This window comes from Carya illinoinensis, chromosome 1 (assembly GCF_018687715.1).
Source record: "Carya illinoinensis cultivar Pawnee chromosome 1, C.illinoinensisPawnee_v1, whole genome shotgun sequence".
NCBI lineage: Eukaryota > Viridiplantae > Streptophyta > Magnoliopsida > Fagales > Juglandaceae > Carya > Carya illinoinensis.
In genome coordinates, this window is record NC_056752.1 from 40,258,009 (window position 1) to 40,274,351 (window position 16,343).

Sequence of the window (16,343 nt, forward strand, 5' to 3'; positions counted from 1 at the left end):
ATTATTTAATATGTAGTTGTAAAAGAGTTGTATATTAATTAATTTTTTATATCATAATTAATTATTAAGTTGCAATTGAATTTTTAATAATATAATTATGGCATGCATATTTTAAAATGATCTATTAAGTATTCGATATTAATTTATTTTTTAATTGAATTATTCGTTACCATTGACTAATTTATAAACGAAATACTGAAAACGAAGTTATAGTATGATTTAAATGGAGAGTGAAATGGAAGTATTCCCATTCGGTTTTCGTTTTTGGTTCGTAACCATGTTATCTTTTATCTGTTAAGTGTGTCTGCGAGTGGAGAAGCTCGCTCACAAATGAACGAAGCCAACATGTCCCTCTTCAAATCCTTCGCCACAAACTCCTCTGCACTGAAACACGGGGAAGCCACCATGTCTTTGATGCAAACCTCTCCGTATATGGTAATATATATTCGCGCACCGTCTCTCGCCTCTTATTATTAGCTTTCTCTGAGCCTTTTGCACAGTTCGTAGTTCGCGTCAGGCGTCGAGTTGCTTTACTTTGGGTTTGCTAGTATTGTTTCGGGGGGAACTAGGAGTGACATTTGGATGGCTAGTAAAAAGGTTAAAATTCGAGTGGTTGCTGTTGAGATAGCTATGCGTTATGTTTTATTTGTCTGTACGGTTTCTCGGCCAGCAAACGGAGGAGACGAGGAGTTAAGAGCTTTTGAACTCAAAATGCGGCTATGCTTGCATTTTCACACATCGAGAACGTCAGTAATTTGTGAAAGTGGTGCGCTTGTTGTGAAATGGCGGATGAACTTGGCAATGCCGCGACTTGAGCTAAGATTTGGTATTTATAGAATGTTAGGTGAATTTGCATCACCTTTCAAAGGCATTCAAATCGTTTTTCACGCTATTGGAATGGCGTAATTGGACGTTGCTTGTTGCGCTCTAATCGCTCGACAAAATGTTATAGAAAGACTTGAATGGAATTCACTTTTGTTAGAGCTTCAGAATTTTACCTCTTATTTTCTTTTTGGTTTGCTATCAAATTGTTGATCTTAAATCGGTTGTTTCATTGAAAGGACGTTATGTCCTGTTCAGTACAACTCTCGATGTCAGTCCTATATATATAAGAAAACTTAATTCTGTTCTTTACAATGCATGCAATTCATTTAAAATGATGGCAAATAGGTCTTAATTTCTTATCTGGAACCTTTTTTGCGTATTGCTTTGGAACACCTATGCTTGAATAAAATAAACTACAAACGTAATAAAAAACAGGAACTATTTATTAATAAGCTTACTTATCAAAAATTTATTAACAAGCTTATGTAATTTAATTAACCAATGACTGAATTTTTGGTCTATTACAGTTAAATCCATCTAATATAGCGTGAATTAAGTTGCAGCTGATTACCTCTGTTGTATATGTTCAGGTTTTATCACGAAGCACTTGCACATCTCTTAGGAAAACCACTTCTGTTGGCTTATCTAATTTCAGAGGAAGCACTTCGGTCAAAGTCTTGTCTCTCTTAAATGTTACACGCCATCATACTTGTTCCAGTGGTGAATTCTGTTCTTCCTCGAAGAGGAGATCTCGAGGACCGGTTATGGCAGCAAAGAAAGCATCTGAAGGTGATAATGTATTGATATGATTACTTTCTTCTATAAGGAGTTTCTTGGTATAATACTATTAATCTTCTTCTGAAGGACAAACAAGCAACTTCATTTTCTAGATTTTTGGTGTGCTTGAGTATTTAGGGGCAAAACAGGAAGATGGAAAATACAAACACACAGTTGATCTTCCGAAGACAACATTTGGCATGAGAGCAAATTCGTTGGTCAGGGAGCCTGAAATTCAGAAAATATGGGTTGACAGGCAGGTGTACAAGAGAATTATGGATAGAAATAATGGGGTGAGTTTTGCAGTCTTCCTAGGGTTCGTGTAGTTCATTGGATGTATTAGCTGAATTTTAATTACTCTGAACAGGAAAAATTTATTCTGCATGATGGTCCTCCATATGCAAATGGCGATCTTCACATGGGGCATGCTCTAAATAAGATTTTGAAAGATATAATCAACCGTTACAAGGTACATCTCCTTGATTTGAACATCCAAAATGTTTCTGGTAAATCTATTTGACATTCAATTTGATGATATTAATTCTCAACAAGCACATTGAAACTCGAAACATGCATTTTCTGCTGTAATGCACTTGCACTGTTTTTTTTTTTTTTTTGGTTTCTGGTCCTACTAGGTGTAAGTTGAAATGGTATAGAAAGAAACAAACTCTTCCGCCTCCGTCCGTCTCACAAAAAAAGGTTTAAGAAGGGAAAATGGGATGGGAAACTCAAGTTTCCCAATGTTCTCTCCCCTCTTCTCTCTCTCTCTCTCTCTCTCTCTCTCTCTCTCTCTCTCTCTCTCTCCCCTTGATGATTCAAGAGTTTAATATATGTAGTTATGCAGGAGTGTAGTTTAGTCATTTTGGCTTTGTTGTTGCACGATACTTCATGATGTTATTTTTGCTCTCTCTAAATCTTATGAAACACATTAATTGTATATACATGGGTTTCCTTCGCCATCATCAGCATCCTTGTAACAGCTTGAGAAAATAGGAAATTATGAACTTTGTTCATTGCTTTTGTCCTATAAGATATCAATCTAGGCCTACATATGCTCATTCATTATTAGAAACCAAATATTACGATTTTTAAGTTAGAATTTTTTTTTTTTTTCCTCTACGATGAGAGTTCTTGTTTGTTTTTATATTTTTTGTTCATACCAGTGTTACAGCAGCATTGAATGCTCCTTAGAAACAGGACAAAATGACCATTATTTGGCACATTAAGCTCGTGGATTTAGTTTTGTTTTTATAAAACTGCGAAGCTATATGTGTTAAGAAAATAAACTTAAGTTCATTCTTCTCATTTTATTCTTCTTCTTTGAGCAGCTCCTTCAAAACTACAAAGCTCATTATGTGCCTGGCTGGGATTGTCATGGGCTACCTATTGAGTTGAAAGGCAAGTTTACGATTGCTGATTTTGTTAGTTTCGGCATGATGTCATCAGCTTGGGACTTCCTCAATTTGGTATGGTTGGTTTGTTAGTTTGAGATAAGGCTGCAACATGTCACTATGTCAGAACCCATGCCTTTGAATCTCATCAGTTATCTTTTTCTTTTCCCATTAAAATTTCAGTTTCAGTTGAGAATGTTATTATTAATACCTTAAGATATTATTTTATTGGTTTGTAGTCGATTGTGCAACTTAAAGGTTGCAAACAAACTGTATAAAAACTTTGACCCTTGAAATTCTATTGAGCTGTAAACTTTGACTGTGGTTGCTCCGAAAAGTGGCTTTAGCTTGTGTATGTCTAGGAACAGAACACCAAACATGGGTGAGCTTTCATTTGGGGTAAAGAAAAACCTAACACTAACGTTTTTTCAGTTTAAAGTGTGAAACAACCTGAGAATTTTACTGTCACTTTCAAGTCTTTCAGTTCTACAGTCACTGGATCAAGATGCCCGAAAAGATCTCACACCATTAAAGTTGAGAGCAAAGGCCGCCAAATTTGCCAAACAAACCGTTCAAAAACAGATGGCATCGTTTAAGGTCATACCAACTTCATTGTCCCTCACTTCCTTGCTTGTATTTTGGTTCACATTGTCATGTGAAAGTGATTGCTTTGCTAGAGGATGTCACCGATCTTTAAGAACTATTTTAATTGATTGTTGGCAATATTTAGTTCAATTAGATGGGGACCCTCTACTAGGGATATACTTGAACTTCAATTCTATTATTGATGTTTGCAGCGGTTTGGAGTATGGGCAGACTGGAATAATCCCTATCTAACTCTTGATCCAGAATATGAAGCTGGCCAGGTAGCCGGTTCGCTTTTCTCATTTTGATTTTATGTTGCTTTCAACTGAATTAACTTTAGGCACCCATTGAATGCCTCTTTCCATACTTTCTGGAGAAGCCCTTTATGACTACAAAGGAGAGGGGCTTTTTCCTTATGTTCTGTCTCTTCATGTACAAATTATTATTATTATTTTTTGATAAATAAACAAACTCTATTGATCAAAACGGATGGCAAAAGCTAGTATTACAACTCTGATGTCCAAACTAGGTAGGCACATTAGAGACGAGAAAATCATGAAGGGCTATGCCATTAAAGTCCACAGCAATAGCCTAACTACAGAGAGTTCTAAAAAATAAAACTTTGAGCTCCTCCAACGATCTCTCCTGATCTTTGAACGCTTGTTCATTGCGCTCCTGTCACAAGTACCACATAATGCAAAGAGGGATCATCTTCCAAATAGCTTTAATAGGTTGCCGACCTCTCAAGTTTACCCATCTAGCCAAAACTGCCTCTACAGTTTTTGGCATAACCTAGGCCATATCTAGTCGAGCGAATACCTCATTCTAGAGAATCCTTGCTATATCACAATGCAATAGGAGGTGATCTACCAACTCTCCTGCTCCTTTGTACATGTAACACCAGTCTGCAATAATAATCCTCATTTTCCTCAAATTGTCGGTAGTAAGTATCTTACCTAAAGAGGTAGTCTAAACAAAGAAAGACACTTTGGGAGGTGCCTTGTGACTCCATATCTTTCTCCAAGGAAACTGAGTATTAGACTCTTGAGTGAGGGCCTTATAGAATGATCGCACAGAAAAGATACCTTTGCTTGCTGGGATCCATCACAGAGCATCCTCTTGTTGCCTGTTAGGTCTAATGGAGTATATGAGGCTATAAAAATCTGCGAAGCTGTTTATTTCCCAGTCCTGTGCCATCCTACTAAAATTAATATTCCAAAGAAGTCGTCCCTCCGATATCTCCATAACTTCTGCTACTGAGACATCCTTGGCCCTTGCCAACTGGAAGAGCAAAGGATACAAATCTTTCAAAGTCCTGTTTCCACAGTGGAGTTTACAAATTATTATTACAGTAAACCATCTATGATATGACCATGGCTGCTTATAGAGAATTTTTTTTTTTTTTTAAAGTCTTATAGAGATTTATCAGTAATATACATAATTGGCACTTGGCACAAACCATGCATCTATTCCTTAACTAAGTTACTCATCTTTATTCAGAATAGAAAGCTGTCTTCAGACTTATAAAAAAATAATAATAATAATAGTAATAAAGCTGCCTTCACAGTCAGTATAGTTGTGTTACTTTTTATGTGGTGATTGTTGCTGACATTAACTTGGAGGATATCTAAATGGCTAGACATACATCTATAAGTCCACAAATTAGTGTAAGATTAAAGCTAAGTGCAGGTGGTGCATCCATGCGTTAGCACTATTAAGGAGATGGATGACAGTGGTTACAAGCACCCCCCCCCCCCCCCCCCCCCCCCCCCAAAAAAAAAAAAAAAAAAAAGAAGAAGCCTGTCTGTTTCATGTTAGTTGCACTTTTTTTAATTATGTTGACCATATTTGTGCTTAGTCACTAAGAATTCTTCCTTCTATGCTGTTTCATCTGTTAGATTGAAGTGTTTGGCCAGATGGCCATTCATGGGTATATCTACAGAGGCAGGAAACCAGTTCACTGGAGCCCCTCATCGCGAACTGCTCTTGCAGAGGCGGAGTTGGAGGTATTTTAATGTCTTTTTTACTTTTGAAAAACCTCATTGGGAACATATATCACTATCAGGTTTGTAAAAAATGGAATATTATAAAGTTTACATTAAGTTTTGGTTTTGTTCGGTTGACATTCTCTACAACCATTCAGTAACTTCAAATCACATTTTTTTCATTGGTCCATGTTGTTACCATTTGCCTGATCTATGACTTGAAGCTTATAATAGTGGGCCCCGTGCTCTATATTGCAAGACTTAAATGATTCCTATATGTTAATTTACAAATAATTTTTTTTTTAAGTATTAATCCACTAGTAATTTATATGCAGTATCCTGAAGGGCATGTTTCTAGAAGCATATATGCCATTTTCAGAATAGTGGATGCACCTCTAACTTCAAGTGGCTTATTAAAAGAGTTTTTCCCCAATTTGTGCTTGGCAATATGGACTACAACTCCCTGGACTATTCCGGCCAATGCTGGTGAGTTTGCCATCATCTTGCATTTGGCCTATTGTTAGTTGAAATTTTAGTAATGCTGGTGAGAATTAGTATATGATATATTTGAAGCTACCACCATGACATTCAATGAAAAAAAAGTTTTGAGTGTCTTCTGGTTGTAATATCTAATATTTGCGTCCAAATCCAACGACTTAAACTTATTCCCTGTTGGTCATATCAGAAGGTTAGCAGCATGAGAAATACGCATGCCATAGTATAAAATGTTTATTTTCTTTCGTAGTGTGAAATTTTTATTAAAAAGTGCAAAAGGTACAACCCAATTACACAGGATGTATACGAGTGAGACACTTGTCATGTTTTTTTATCATGTTTGTTCTTCTCTGTCTATATAATGCTGCTGAATGTTTATCTGTGGATGCCTTCTCCATCTTTCTCCTGTCTAATGCAGAAGTTATATCAACTCTATAATCATATGTTTAGATGCTACCCTCATCTGGTTAACTTATGCCACCTTGACATTTATCCTTCTCTTGCAACATTTCATTGTATGGACCTCTGCAACAGGATATGCACTGACTTTTTCCCTGTTATCCTATGATCAGCGGTTGCAGTGAATGCCAAGCTTCAATATGCCATAGTTGAACTACAGTCACATTCAGAAGATGTTTCTGTTTCTGCTGGAAACAAAAAACAAAGGCTTGGGAGTCTTCTTAAGGAATCAAAGAAGCCTTTTCTTATTGTTGCATCAGATCTTGTGCTGCCATTAGAAGCAAAATGGGGAATGAAACTTGTCATTAAGAAAACACTATTAGGTTCAGATCTCGAGAACTGCAGGTTTGAATGAAATTGGGAACTATAAAATTGAAAGATCCCAATATTTTCTTAGTACATTTGTTCATTTATCAAAACAAAATAGCCTATTGCACACATTAACTTGTTTTGTATTTTGTGTTACTAAACTACATTGTCTGGGTAAATATAAAGTACAATATATCTCCTGAGATATGGTTTCAATTTTGGCTTCAGGTATATCCATCCAATAGATAACAGAGAATGTCCGGTAGTTGTTGGAGGAGATTATATTACAACGGAAGCAGGAACTGGACTGGTCCATACTGCTCCTGGACATGGTCAGGAGGATTATGTGACTGGCCTGAAGTATGGACTGCCTGTACTTTCTCCCGTAGATGATGATGGAAAGTTTACTGAAGAAGCTGGACGGTTTAGTGGGCTTGATGTACTTGGTGATGGTAATGTTGCCGTTGCGAAATACTTGGATGAACGTTTGTCAATTATTATGGAAGAATCATATGGTATGTTGCCAAACATCGAGGGAAACTCATCACTGTTTTCACCTGACAGTGGAACTATCATTGTATTAATTAAATAGCACATTAATTACCTTCTGCAGAGCACAAGTATCCTTATGACTGGCGAACAAAGAAGCCTACAATATTTAGGGCAACAGAGCAGTGGTTTGCATCAGTTGAAGGATTTCGCCAGGCTGCTATGAGTGCAATTGGTGATGTAAAATGGATTCCCCCTCAGGTAATGGTGTTATAGTAAGAGCCATTCTAAGCTTGACTGTCTGTCTTTTTCTATTACTCTGATTATAGGGATCATACGGTATATTGTTTCCAATGCTAGATCAAGCCTTGTTCTTATCTAATTCATGTTTTGCCATCTGTATCCTGATCTTCTACAAGATGATGTTATTCCAATTCATGTTTGTCTTTTCATTGCATGATAGTAACTTTTTTAAGTTTTTATTAATTAATTTGACGCTCAAAAATGTTAATTTCTTTGTCATATAGTACATGACTTAGACAGAGAACTGTTTCTCTGCTGTCAAATGAATATTGGTTTATTCCATGGCATTTGGAGCAACTGTGACCTTGAATGTTGCATGTTTTTTTTTCCTGTTTCTTTAAGGATTAATTGAATGATTTCTGTGGAGTTTTAACAATTTTAACTCCTTTATTGACTTAGGCAGTGCTGGAATAAGGTTTTAAGTTGGGGCTTTAAATTGCAGTTGTATGTGTTTGGATATACTTGCATCTTTTGCATTCGCAAATGGTATGATTTATCTTACCAATGGTGTCTTGTGTGCATGCATGACAATTGTTCAGTCAGAAAACAGAATTTCTGCAATGACTTCTAGCCGGTCTGACTGGTGTATATCACGACAGAGGACATGGGGAGTGCCCATTCCAGTCTTTTATCATATTCAGTCAAAGGAACCTCTTATGAATGAAGAGACTATTAACCACATCAAGAGTAAGAGCTCTTAGAACATTGATTGCTTTCTTTATTCTTTATTAAATAATCTTTGCATTCTTAAGTGTTATTCTCTTTAGAGTCAAAGAATCAATTAATAATATTTCTGCATCAATGTACGAATTTAGCTGACCTCAATATGTTAGACCTATTTAAGGTTCATGTCCCACTAACGAATTTACTGCTGTGTTTATCATTTTTATGGCAGCTATAATAGCCCAAAAAGGTAGTGATGCATGGTGGTACATGAAGGTAGAGGATCTTCTTCCTGAAAAATATCGGGAAAAAGCGTCAGATTATGAAAAGGGGACTGACACTATGGATGTCTGGTTTGACTCAGGTATCATAATATGAAAGTGTAAAAAATATCTGAAACCTTTTGTTTGTTTCCTTTTTATTTTTGATCTCAATGAAAAAGTATATTTGGCCTTACTTATCTATATAAGATGATTTTAAATTCAATAGTATCTCACATAATACATTAATATCTCTCTGGTCCTTGTTAGTAAGATCTGAGGTTGTACTGGATAGGTAAAGTTAATTGATCCATATTGGGTAGTTTTTAAATGCTTCTTGCTAAGCCAGAGGCTAGTTTATTGTAACAAATAGGCAAAGTTCATTTGCCTATTTTGAGGTTGGTTTCTGCTGGATTTGCGTTTATTTGGAAAGTGTAATGTTCAATTATGGAGAATTTACCGTTTCTTAATTTGACAATATGTTTTTGATAAGTTTCATAGTATTGGAGTCACTTTTCTTCATTTACATCAATAACGAGTATGCAGTAAGCACCTTCCACTTAAAAATTTTGATTAGAACTTATTACTTTTAAATTATATGGAATCTTGTGAGCAGGAAATATCGTAATATATGGTCCCTACAGGATTAAACCTAGTGTTATGAAAGATCTCATTGTTGGTTGAAAAACTGGCTTAGTATAAACCCTACAGTCTCCTTAGGGAAGATCCTCATGGACCTCACCATGGAAAACTACACCAATGATGTACAATATAGAAAGCGTGCAGTCTAGCAAACAAAATCTTTATTCTGTTTGAAAATGCTCCATGATTTTTTTCTCAAATGTTGCTTTACAAGGGCTCTGGTTTTTCTTTGCTGTTTTGTTAATCTTTCAGGCTCTTCTTGGGCTGCAGCCTTGGGTAAAAAAGATGGGCTTCGTTTTCCTGCAGACTTGTACCTTGAAGGTACTGATCAGCATCGTGGGTGGTTCCAAAGTTCCCTGTTAACAAGTGTTGCCACAAAAGGTAATGAGCAACTGAATGGTTTTCAAAATGTTATGTGATTTTTGTTTAAAACAGAACATCCTTTCATTCTGCCTGCATTGTATAAGAACTTAGAATTCTTAATCTCAAAAATTAAAATTTTATGTGCATTGTTGTCTTAACCTTAGTAATGAATTCCTGATCAATTGCTATCCTATCCAGAAAGCATTTCCTGATATGATTCTAAGAAACTTATTTCTGATTTAAAATTCTATGCTTCTTCTAAGAGAATAAAATTTGTAAGATTCTTAACTTTTTCACTTTTATAAGTTTGGTTCTTATGCCCAAAACAGTGCAATTTTTGGCTTAATGCCAAATGCTTGTATCATACTTTCAAAGAACCACAAGGTTAATTGATGTGATTTTGTTGCACAATGACAAACACTGAATGATTATTTATTGCTATGGAAGTACAATTAGATTATATTGTGAGTTCAAATGACCCTTCCGCTTGTTGTCTTTTAAGCTAAGAGACAATATGATGCTGTCACCAATCTACAGGAAGGGCTCCATACACCAGTGTCATAACGCATGGGTTTGTACTGGATGAGAAAGGTTTAAAGATGAGCAAATCTTTGGGTAATGTTGTGGATCCACATACTGTGATTGAAGGAGGAAAAAACCCAAAGGTGAGAGATTTATAGATTCAAATCAAATGCATTAGTCCAACATGATCCCTTTCCTTGATTTCTTGAGCCAACGTGCGAGGGCATTTAGATGTTTCATGGTTTTCTTTCTATTGGCAGGAAGCACCTAGTTATGGAGCTGATGTCTTGCGACTTTGGGTTTCTAGTATTGATTATACAGGTGATGCTATGATCGGCCCTCAAGTCCTCCGTCAAATGTCTGATATTTATAGGAAGCTGCGTGGAACATTGAGATACCTTTTGGCGAATCTGCATGACTGGAGAGTATGACCAACCTGGACAATCAGAGCTTTCGAGTTCATCCTTTCACTAAAAAAAATTTTGTTACCACATTTCTAAAGCCTTTCACTATTTATGATATGCTCTCTGAGGGAAAAAAAAAACTTTGGCCCTGATGTTCTTTCTATCAAGTTAATTTGTGATGTATTATATGCTCAAGTTAATTTGTCTTGATTTTTTATTAGTAATTTGTCTTGCTCTTTAATTGGTAGCGTAAATGTCGATCATTTTTTAATCTCAAGCCATGTTATTGCCAGGCTGATTATGCTGTTTCATACCACAATCTTCCTATCATTGATCGGCACGCGCTATTTCAGCTTGAAAATTTTCAAATGAACATTAAGGAGAGCTATGAAAAATATCAGTTCTTTAAAATATTCCAGGTACATATTCTCCTATGTTGTTGATTTATTTGATTTAAGTTACTGCTTGGATTGTTTTCTCAAAAAAAAATTACTGCTTGGATTTTGGATTTCATGCTTTTTGAGGTGGGTAGCATTCACATATGGAGTTATTTCTTAAAGTTGTTCAATTATCCAAGTCACAGCTCAGGAGTACAAAATTTCGATGTATACATATGGTTTTACAATGCTCCACAATGATCCTAATTTAAGCGAAGGAAAAGAAGAAAATAAATTCATTTGCCATTTGAAAGCAGGGAAGGCATTTTTTTATGAAAATTTTGATCAGCTTGAGACTGATCAAAAAAATGTTTTGGTCAGGTTGAGATTCACTCATTGTGTTTTTAGGAATAATACCCTATGCTATGACAAATTTTGGATCTGGCCCCTCCAATAGAAATTCTGTCCACCCTAGTTAACGGAAAACATGTGGTAGGCTCACGAGCTGCTACGTGGAACAGAGAAGAAAAAAGACCATGGCTGGGAGGGGAGGTCTTTCCTCCTTGATGGACCACCAAGTGGTGGTGGCCATGTCTCTGGACCCCACGGGGTGGTTGAGGTCTAGCCACCCTGGGCCACCAGGGGTGACTGAATCCAGTTGCCCTGTGTGTCTTTCCATTCCATCAAAAATTGATTTGACTGTATAGACGCTTGTTAACTTGGTGGCTTGAGCTGAATTTGGCCACCCCATGGTGGCCAAGGCCATGGTCACCTGGTGGCGGCGGCTGCTACTTGCTGGTTTGAATGGGAACCATCCCAGCCCCGTCTCTCTCTCTCTCTCTCTCTCTCTCTCTTTTTCCTCATTTTAATTTCATTTTTTTTTATTAAGAAAAAAAAAATCATGTGGCAGTTCCACAGGTTGCCATGTGTTTTTCGTTAAGTAGAGTGGACAAAATTTCTAATGGAAGGGTTCGAATCCAAAATTTGTCATAGCATGGGGTGTAATTCCTAAAGAAAATATACAAGTGGCAGATCTGAACCTGGCCAAAGCACAGGGGGTTACAAAGTTTTCACTTTTTATTTATATTTCTTCTAGTTTTGCCGAAAATTTTTGGGTTGTAGCTTTCCAGTCTAAATCGCAATTTGTCCCTTAAGCTTTAAATTTTTGCAATCAACATCCAAATGTACTTGTAAAAAAAGTAATTAACATCCTGATTTACTTGAAAGGGAGTTTCCAGTTTAAGATTAGTATGCCCGACCTGCCCTTGGATGTATACTAATTTGAACAGTGGGGTAGATGTTACAAAGTAATCTTGAATTAGGATGTTAAAAATAAAATAGCCTTATAGTGTAGAGTAGATAGCTGAAATTAACCCTTACAAAACTGCATTTTCATTTAAGATAAGTGACCAACCAAGTGCAAAAGCAGCATTTTGATGGTACATTTATAGAGTATATAACATAACTTGTTGAAGAAAAGAATGCAGCAAGTATGGCAGGGATCAACTCCTCTTAATAGAGAGGCAGACTGCAAATTTTATCCTGCTTGATTTTAGAAACCATAATAGGCAGGTTCAATTTGTAAGACATCAGAAAAGTCCATTAGAGGATTTTTAGTTTTCACTGATAGTTGATACTTAAGTTCGATCTTTCATGTCTACTTCCCTTATTTTAGTATAAAACTCCTCTATATACTGTATGATTTACTTATTATCTGGAATTCCACATAAAATGTGTTTGTTTTTTAATTTTCAGATCATGCAACGGTTTGTCATTGTTGACCTATCAAATTTCTATTTTGATGTGGCAAAAGATCGGCTTTATGTTGGGTAAGTCTTTGCTATTCTTCATAATGTAAGATGACGCATGATTTACAGATCAAAAAAATATAAAGTCAGGCATGATATGGCATTTTTTCTGCTGATACTGAATCTAGAAAGTCAACATGTGTGGAATTGAAAACTAATACAATGCCATTCTTATTTACCCGATATGGATGTCAAAGCCTCTTTCTTAAAAGAATAAATTAAAATAAAATATGTATATCACAGATTTCAGAAAGCTCTCATCTTGGAGCCATTGCACTATAGTTTGACCTGATGTATTATTCCCCAAAATAGTTTCAGACACTACTGTTTGGCCATCCAAAATTCTCATCTCAAACACAAAATTCTCATCTCATCATTACAACTTTCCCAAATCCCCATACAAAATATAATAAACAATTCAACTTTTTCCCTACTTTTTCAAATCTCAAAATAATAATAATATTAAAATATAATATTTTAATATTTAATATTAAAACTCAAAATTCTTATATGAAAAACTCAAAATTCTGGAGAATAACACTGCTTTTTTCATATTGCCTTATGGAGTGAGACGATTGATCATCTTGCAATGAATCTTGCTTATTATTTGGTCCGACACCACATGTTGTATTGGCACAATTTCTCCTTTATCACGTGCAAAAACTTCACTGTTTTACTCCAGCATCGAGATAAATTGTCCCAAAGTCTTTGCTTTACTTGGTAGGAGAGAGCTCTGTTAGATTCTTTTTCTTCTAACAATTATTGAACCTCTAGAAACTGGAAATGTCCTTTCAAGAAGTTCCAAGCAGACTCGCTTTTGGTGCTGTGCTCCCTATGAACATGCAGATACACATGATCTGAACAAGTTTCTTTGCACTAGTGCAAATTTTGTAGATTTATTAAACCTAATCCTGTTGAATTGTCTGACTAAACTATAACCAAGTAAAATACAGCAATCTTAGGGGATTGATGCTTTATACATTTGATACTTGCGCCTCAATTGTCTGAGTTTGCACATCAAATTTCTTCTTTTTCTATCCTTGTACAAGAGTCCTGCTCATGCATTCAACACTTGATATGCAATACTTAATTTTCAAAATATAAATTTTTGATGTTGGCATGTGAAAATCTCTCTCCTTCTCCCTCTCTCATCCTAAGTTGGTAAATTTAGGGGCACTGCAAGTTTTACTAGAAGAAGTTGTCAAACAGTTCTTGCAGCACATCTGCTTTCCATTGTGAGAGTACTTGCTCCCATATTGCCCCATTTGGCGGAGGATGTATGGCAAAACCTTCCCTTTCAGTATAACATGGAAGATGGTTCTGTTGCTGAATTTGTTTTTGAATCAAGATGGCCAACCCCGAATGAAACATGGCTTGCTTTTCCTACCAAAGAAATTGACTTCTGGGCAAAAGTTCTCGAGGTAATTACTGTTTTCAATTAATAATGATAAACTGACATAATTGAGGGTTTTTGTATTCTGAATGTAGGTTATATCACTTTAAAATAAAATCTTAAAGTGACTTTAAACCAGCTTTTCTTGCATTGTTGCCAGGAAACAACTGAACAGCTTTTCTTGCAGATTTTGAAAGACATCTAGGAAGTTTTTTAGCTCATAAATAACCGCCTGATAATTGTTTTGAAAAAAGAACAGTTCGTAAAATGTTTTCTTTTACATGCCCAAGACACTTTTAATGCAATCTGACAATTATATGGAGCTTGAATTTATGTGGTCTCTGATATCACATTAGCCATGCTGGGTAAACACTTTCCAACAGTAATATTTCCTTTTCAGAAAAGCAATGCTGGGGGTTTATTTCGTAAAAACTAGTGAAGTGGTAATGCTATGATATCTTTCAGCAATCTAATATTAGAAATTTGACCAGCTGAGAACTGAGGTGAATAGAGTCCTGGAAGTTGCTCGTACCGAGAAATTGATTGGTTCCAGTTTAGATGCAAAAGTTTATCTCCAGGCTTCTGATGCTAGCCTGGCATCGAGATTGTGTGAGATGTGTTCAGCAAAAGACGATGCAGACACATTGCAGCGCATATTCATAACATCTCAGGTATGTTGAGTTTTGGTGTTGCTTCTGCATATACCGGTTATACCCCATCAACTCTATTTAGTGGGGAACAGACTGAATTGATGCAACAAGCACCTCTTTTATCCCACCAAATAAAAGCGCTTATGCAAAGGGCATACATACTGGTAATTGTGTCTAACATGGTAGTTCAGCACTCCTGTATGGAGAACAAGTACTTTGAAAATTTACCCCATGGGGCTGCCTCAGACTACTAAATATCATCTCCCTGGATATTATCTCCCTGCTGAGATTTGAATCCTCTGGCTGAACTAACACCTGAGTAAAGGACAGCTCGGATGTCTGTAGTTTATCTTTGTTGTAGCACGATACACCTTTAATTGATTGACTGTGCTTCTTGGGCTTAAAATTAGTACTTGAAACTCATGAACTCCATCATTAAAAAGACCTAACACCACCGAGAAGTAGGAATGTGTTGTATTGTATTTAGTTGCTTGAAGCACTTGAGAATATAATATTTTGTTCTTACCTGCAATATGCAGGCAGAGGTTCTTCCCTCCTTAGAGGATGAGCTTATTTCTCACATACCATTCAAAGGAGAGTGTCTCATTCAAGGGCAGAGCAAGGTTTGGATTGGCGTTTCTCGTGCCGAGGGCTCAAAATGTGAAAGATGCTGGAATTTTTCACCTCAAGTTGGTTCTTTTCCAGAGCACCCCACCCTTTGTAGCCGCTGTTATAATGTTGTTGGCGTTCAACCACTTTCAGCTGTAGCAGTGACGAGCTGATATTTTGAAGAGTTGCAGAAACACTGTATTTGATCTGGCCAATTCAAAAATTAGAGCTGGCTAATAATTCAGTCTCGCCTATAGATTTATTTATTTAATTCGTTCAGCCAGTATTCAAAATTTTGATTGCGTATGGAGCTTCTGAAGCACTTTAACACTTATTCATAAGGATTCATGCATTTCAAGACATGATAATGACATTATATCACCCATTAGACAAATAAAAAAGGTTCAATTATTCAAATTCCATATCTATCATTTGGATTAGTCGACCTATGCAATGCGTAAGAAGAATCAAAATCCTAAATAAATATACTCTTTTGAGCCATTGTACAACAAATAAGACCCTTCAAAGGGCCACACTTGAATCCCCAAAATTTCGTTGAGCAGATCTAGGCCCTTCACAAACTTCAGAAAGAGACGAAGAATCCATTATGGATGATATAATCCTTTAAAATCTATTTTACAATCAAACAATACGTTGTACCACTTTATTTTAAAAAAAAAAAAAAAATCCAATTTTAGGAAACTACTTTCCATTTCATAGAGTTGTAAAAAGAGCTATAAATAACGATAAGTTGATCAGTTTCCAACCTTTATAAAGGGTGTTAAATTAAATTAACTTTATCTATGAACAGAAATAATTTACAAACTATTTGAACTTAATCAAAAATTCAACCACCTTAATGATATAATTGATTACGGATTGCAAACAAAAGTTTAGGATGCACAATTACCTTCTTTTTTCCTAGCTTTTTCCTTCGGCTATTATGGAATTAAAAGGGGGTTAACCTTCTGGAATAATGCTATCTGACAAGAAAGAGCACGTTTTTTGCATCCATAACAACACCTAGATGAAGA

General features: G+C 36.0%; 1 protein-coding gene across 2 annotated transcripts; it reads left to right on the forward strand.

Annotated features, from left to right (window-relative positions):
* The first annotated feature begins 223 nt into the window (after positions 1 to 223).
* LOC122318813 (isoleucine--tRNA ligase, chloroplastic/mitochondrial) lies at positions 224 to 15,726 on the forward strand. 2 transcript variants are annotated; one of them, XM_043136456.1, is made up of 22 exons: positions 225 to 435; positions 1,416 to 1,614; positions 1,741 to 1,895; positions 1,970 to 2,071; positions 2,931 to 3,000; positions 3,478 to 3,590; positions 3,791 to 3,859; positions 5,477 to 5,584; positions 5,899 to 6,049; positions 6,631 to 6,862; positions 7,055 to 7,341; positions 7,440 to 7,576; positions 8,158 to 8,305; positions 8,514 to 8,645; positions 9,436 to 9,564; positions 10,084 to 10,211; positions 10,329 to 10,493; positions 10,766 to 10,891; positions 12,605 to 12,678; positions 13,829 to 14,078; positions 14,542 to 14,721; positions 15,240 to 15,726. In XM_043136456.1, exons 1-22 carry the CDS (start codon positions 331 to 333, stop codon positions 15,480 to 15,482), a joined length of 3,303 nt encoding a protein of 1,100 aa, XP_042992390.1. In that variant the 5' UTR covers positions 225 to 330; the 3' UTR covers positions 15,483 to 15,726. The 2 variants fall into 2 exon arrangements, 1 of the variants encoding a protein (XP_042992390.1); XR_006244911.1 differs by lacking the exon at positions 15,240 to 15,726 and having other exon boundaries at positions 224 to 435; positions 13,867 to 14,078; positions 14,542 to 14,708.
* Positions 15,727 to 16,343: the final 617 nt, after the last annotated feature.